The sequence below is a fragment of the Lutra lutra genome, chromosome 9 (genome assembly GCF_902655055.1).
Source record: "Lutra lutra chromosome 9, mLutLut1.2, whole genome shotgun sequence".
Lineage (NCBI taxonomy): Eukaryota > Metazoa > Chordata > Mammalia > Carnivora > Mustelidae > Lutra > Lutra lutra.
Window position 1 is genome coordinate 116,890,903 of NC_062286.1, and position 5,779 is coordinate 116,896,681.

Below are 5,779 nucleotides of genomic sequence, written 5' to 3' on the forward strand. Positions count from 1 at the left end.
AGATTGGAATGGGACACACCCCACCCCTACCCTCAAATGCTTCCTATTCCTTTCAGCCTCTAGGTGTCCCCAGAGCCCACATAAGCAAGTCTCTCCCCGCCTTTTCCAGGTCAGAATCCATTTCCTTCTGAAATGGAAAGAACCAAGTAACGATAAATCGTCTCTCAACTATTCCGTTCCTACTTTCCCCTCCCAAACTTTATATATGGGGGAAACCACCCAAGATGCCACCGTGATCTAGGACTACTTCTGGCCTGGCACTTTACCCTTCCATGGCACTCTGAAGGGCAAAAGACTGACCCCCCTCCTCTCTCCAGCTTTGACCAGGGGAGGGATCTGCAGTGATAGACAGAGGCTGCAGTTTCTCACTGATGCCCACTGGAGAGGGAGCAGCCCTAAGGCAGGGGCTGCCGGCCTGTGTGGAGAAGGGAAGAGACCCCTCCCGAGGTCAGGGGCATCAGAAGTGCCCAGCTGCAGGTAGAGGGCCAGTGACCCAATTCCCTCTGTCGGGCCCCTCACCCCCTCCCTTGCGGTCCGAGTTCCCCCAAAACAGACGCTGAGACAGGGTCTGGGGTGCAAGATATTTATTAGGTATAAACACCTGTGAAAAGAAGAGGAAGCAGGATTGGGTACAGGGGGTCAAACTGTACTGCAGGCCTGGCAGAGCCTCGGCTGCCCTGGGTGAGTGACCACAGGGGGAGGTTGTGCACTGGCGCTGCCTGTCGGTGTCTGTCCAGTCCCCAGCGCTGAACCAAAATGGCCAGGCATTTGTCTAGATACCTGATCTCCCTGGGACACCGGATGCAGGCTGCCCTGGGTCAAAGGGCTCTCAGCAGCAGGAGGCTATCCACTGACATACTTCTCATCGCTGGGCAAGTCCCTCCTTCTAGGGGGTTCTGGTGGCACCTAGTTCTGTCTTTCTCACCTTCTCAATTCTATCCTAGAGGATTTTTTTTTTTTTTTTTTTTTTTTGCCTTCTTGCTTTAAATCAGAAGCTTCACCTCCCTCAACCAGACCCCCTTTCTATAGGAACCCGGCGCTCCCAAACCTGCTATAGTCTTCTTTTCAATTGTCTATGGGTATCCCAGTCCCCAAATACCCTCTCTGGATGAGGTCTGTACACTTGACCTTGGTTCTTACTTGGGGAAACAGGCTCTGTTCAACTTTAGGAATTCACCGGAACTGGCCTTCCTCTGTTTCCAGAACATTCTGGTAAGAATCTCAGGGACAAGAATCACTGTGGCTCCCATTGCTCTTCTTCAGTTATTTAATAAAATTACACCACGGGCCAATTATGTGCCAGATACTGGGACCAACCCCACCACCGCTGGGGGCCCCCCCAGAGGACAGCCTAACACCATCTGTGGACAGGGAAGGAGAGGCAGCACCCACAAGGAGAGAACCAAAATGTGGGGCCCAACTCTGACCTTGGCTGCTGGTAGGCCCTCCTAGAGGTTGCTTCGCCACCCTGAGCCTGTTTCCTCCTCTGGACAATGGAGTAATACACTTTAGGGAGCATCTTATTAAATATTTCTGACCTCAAACTTCATTTTAGCCTGAAGCAGCTACTGTTAAACGTTCTTACACGTTAATCCTATGAAAAGAGTCAGGGTGAAGTAAATTTGCTCAAGGTCACACAGGTGTTCAGGGGTGGTGGTACTCGGGCTTTTGAGCCCAGACAATGTGGCCGACCCTTCTTACTTCTCATTAAGGGCAGGGTCAAACTGGCCCCCCTTGGACCAGGTAATGCCTGCACACCTGTTTTTAAAAATATTATGAGTCAGCTTTCATTTGCAATTGAGAAGTTCATAGAAACATCCAGATTTCTACCTTCTCTTGAACAATCTGGCCACCGTGGGCTGCATTCCCACAAGGTCACGACTGGCTTGAGGTGAGTGGCTGCCCCCCGCTGAGGTTGGTCAGGAAGCCCATGTCTACCCAGACTCTGTCACTTGTGTCACATGCCTGGCCCTGCAGGGATGAGTTTGTCATCCTTAATGAAGACCAGAGAGTCCTGAAATAGGGGGAGACAAAGGACCCCCGCTCTTCCTGCACGGTGCTAAGTCACATGGACTTCCCTCTGGCAAACTGTCTGGGGGAGGGTTGAGGAGAGGCACAGACATGTAGAACCACAGGGCAAGGTCGGGGCAAATACACTTTATTCAGTCCTGGCATCAGACTGGCGGAGTCCTGCTGTGGGTGCCAGTGCCCCAGATCAGAGGGACCCCTCCCCTCGGCTACTAGACTAGTTCTCCAAGACCACAGACAGTGACATCTCTTCACTCACATGACGTTTTCTGGATTTTTTCATTGTCTTTTTGTTGTTGTTTTTCTTTAAAAAAAAAAAAAAGAGAGAGAGAGAAAGAGAGAGAAAGAGAGAGACAGAGAGAGAGAGAGAGCGCGAGAAAGGCCCAGAGCCGGAGCACCAAGCTTAAAGGAGGCAGCTGGTGGCTTTGTCAGCGACGGGAACGCGTGGGGCAGAGACCTGCGGAGACCCTGGGCAGGGGTCCGAGAGGACTCTGGGACCGTTTGTTCCTGAGATTTGTGTGTGTGTGAATGAGAGTGTGTGCACACCCAAGAGGGTGAACACACGCCGGTGAGATACAGGTAGTGAGGGCTGAAGGGGGCGTGGGGAGGCCGGAGGGGCAGGATTTGAGGACTAAGAGGGGTAGGATCATTGAGGGCACCCCGGAACGGAACGGAACACAACCTCCTCAGGCAGCAGCGCTATCCCGAGTTTTCACATGGAAAAACACGCGCAAACGGCGGACCTCTACTACTCTGACCCTCCTTTCAGTCTCACTGGCCCAGTCGTTAGTCTCTCTCAAGCCAGCTGTTTAAAAGTGGGGGTCTTCTTGCCACGCCGGCTGCTATCATGCCTCAGTCTCAACACCCCCCACCCTGTACCAACGTGCCTCAGTTTCTCCCACTGAATACTGTCACTGTGGGCACAGGACTCGAGTGATAGAAAGGAGTGGTCGGCGTAGGGAGGAGCCCAGACTGCGAGTGTGCCTTTGACTTGATGGGGCACTTGGAGGGGGTGGAGTGGGGAGCAGCAAGAACCCTGTCCCCAGATAGACTGAAATGCCTTGGTTCGGAGTTTTCTTGGGCAGTCCTCTCGTGGTCCAGTTCCGGATGAAGACCCTATTCCCAATTCCCAGGTGGGGTAAAAAAAAAGGGAGGTTTCTGGAACCAAGGTAGACTGTAGAGGCAGCCTAGCGGTGTGTATGGGCAGGGGGTGGGGGGGAGGGAGGAGGAGGAGGTGCACCTCAGTTTGGGCAACCCCGCAAGGAAAAGGGGCTATGCCACCAGGGAGAGTTCCAAGCTCCAAACCAAATCCTTCCGGGCCAGCTAGTCTCTTTCTCCCCCTTCCTTAGCGCTCCTCCCATTAAGGCAGTGACGCCCCGTCGGGTTGAAAGGAAGCCGCGGCTCCCGGATCAAAAGATTTCTCAGGATCGTTCAATACCCGCCCCAATTCTTCCCGAAGCGGGCCACAGAGGCATGCGGTTCGACTGGGACTGACCCCCTCCTCCCAAGAAGCATTAAGCATGCGCGAGAAGGGGGCGGGCCCTGGCGCTCGGCGAGGGAGAGGAGGGGGGCATGGGAGGAGCGTGCGGTGCCGCCCAGCCGCAGCGCCCCCCTAAACAAGAGAGGAGGCGGGCTAGGCAAAGGCGGAGGGATTCAGGAGCAAGGGCAGGGGCGTGTCCTCCGGCCACGAGGAGGGGCGTGTGCAAGGTGGGGGAGGGGTGCAGGTCTGTAGGAGTGGACGGGCGGTGTAGAGGAGGGGGGCTGGCTGCTGGTGGCTGTGCGGGAGGGGGCAAGATGGGGCGGGACTTGGATGTCAGGGAAAGAGTGGGGGTTGGGCTGCCTTGGGGTGTGTCTGCGGGGGAGGGGCATGTCTGGATTTGAGGGGGATGGGCACGTCTAGGAGGGGGGAGGCTGCGCGGGAGATGGGGTGCCAGCCTCGGCCTCCGAGGGGCCCCAATACCTGATTCCTGTATGTAAACAGCTGGTTTGGGGGCGTGCGCGCCCCGCTGACGGTGGGCTCAGTAGGTGAAAACCAGGTCGGCGATGCTAGACGGGCGCCAATCCCCCGCGATCATCTCGGTAACCTCGGGGGTGCAGTAGTCCGGGAACTCGAAATGCGACGTGCCCGAGGGGGGCGGCAGGTCCGGGTCGCGGTCCAGGGCGCTGCAGTCCAGGCCGGCGGGGCCGGGGGGCAGTCTGGACAGAAAGCCCAGCGGCTCCTCCCCCGACGCCACTGTCTCCTCTTCGCCTTCCTCCGCCGCCGCCGCCGCCTCCTCCTCCTCTTCCTCCGGCTCCTCGTCCTCCGACGGAGTGGGGGAGGCGGTGGTGACAGCCGCCCCCTCGCCCGACGGCCCCTGGGCGCGCTCCGCTGGTCCCCGGGCAGCCCGCCCCGCCGGGACCATCCTCCACAGCTCCCTCCCGGGGGTCTCGACCAGGCGCACTTCCAGCAGCTCCTCGTCGTCGTCCTCGTCGTCGTCCTCGGGCGCCGCCGCGCTGCCCCCCAAAGGCCCGCCCGCTGCTCGGCGGCCCCCGCGGCCAGGCAGCTGCGGCCCGGGCTTGAGCCGGCTGCCGCCACCGCCACCACCACCGCCGGGGGGGCGGGGCCGCGCCTTGGCGGGCGCCCCCTTGCTCTTTTTGCGCGGCCGGTACTTGTAGTCCGGGTAATCCGCCATGTGCTTGAGGCGCAGCCGCTCCGCCTCCCGCACAAACGGAATCTTCTCCGAGTCCTGCAGCAGCTGCCAGCGGCGGCCCAGGCGCTTGGAGATCTCGGCGTTGTGCATGTCGGGCCACTGGTCCATGATCTTCCGCCGCTCGTGCTGCGACCACACCATGAACGCGTTCATCGGTCTCTTAATGTGGCCGCTCGGCGTCTTGCACCAGCCAGGTTCGCGCGCCCCCTCCTCGGCCGGCCCGGGCCCCGGGGGCGGCGGCCCGCCGTCCCGCTTGGCCCTCGCGCCCCGTTGCTGCACCATCGCGCCTGGGCCCGGGGCCGCTAGACGCCGCCGGGGGCCGTCCGCATCCTCCGCGGCTGGGGGTGGGGGAGGAGGCAGCAGCGACGGAGGGGCGGCCCCGCCCCGCAGCTCGGCCCGGCCCCCGCGAGCTGGGGAGCGAGGAGCTGGGCGCTCGGGCCCAACGGACGGCGGGGGAGAAGGTCAGCGGCGCGGTCTCAGGCGGGCTCGGCGCGCCCCCGCCGCCTCCGGCAAGTTGCGCCCTGCCGCACGCTGCACATTGTTTTGCGGGGGCGGAGGAATCGCACCCTCTGGCCCCCGCGGGCTCTCCTCGCAGCCTCCTGCTCCGCCGCGGCCCGCGCGCGCCGCTCCCCGCCCCGCCGCCTTCCAGTGTCTTTCTCCCCGCGCGGCCCCGCCGGCGCGCGCGCCACCCCTCCCCCTCGCCGTCTGCGGGCCGCTGCGGCGCGCGCGGGGCCGCCCCGTGTAAACACCGAGGTGCCCGCTTGGGCTGCGGCCGGGCCACGCCTCGCGCTCGGGCGACGCGTCACCCGTTGCTGGGCAGAGAAGCTGGTATTTGCATCTCCCAATCGCTGGCTGCTGGGGTGGGGCGGGGCTCGGGCGGCGGGGCGGGGCGGTCTCGCGGCTGGGTTGGAGGGTGTTGGATGAGGTCGGTTTCTTTTCTTAGGCTGGGGACTGGAAGGAGGGTGGGAGAACGCGGAGCGCCCTTCCCATCTGCCTCCAAAAGCTTGTTCCGCCCCACGTTGCCTTTGAAATTTTTAGCTTATTCAGTGACACCTGCTGCC

At 60.9% G+C, this 5,779-nt stretch overlaps 1 protein-coding gene across 1 annotated transcript; it reads right to left on the minus strand.

The window, feature by feature from the left end:
• Positions 1-569: 569 nt before the first annotated feature.
• On the minus strand, positions 570-5,397 carry SOX12 (SRY-box transcription factor 12). The gene has a single exon (XM_047746367.1). It carries the CDS (start codon positions 4,998-5,000, stop codon positions 4,047-4,049), a length of 954 nt encoding a protein of 317 aa, XP_047602323.1. The 5' UTR covers positions 5,001-5,397; the 3' UTR covers positions 570-4,046.
• Positions 5,398-5,779: the final 382 nt, after the last annotated feature.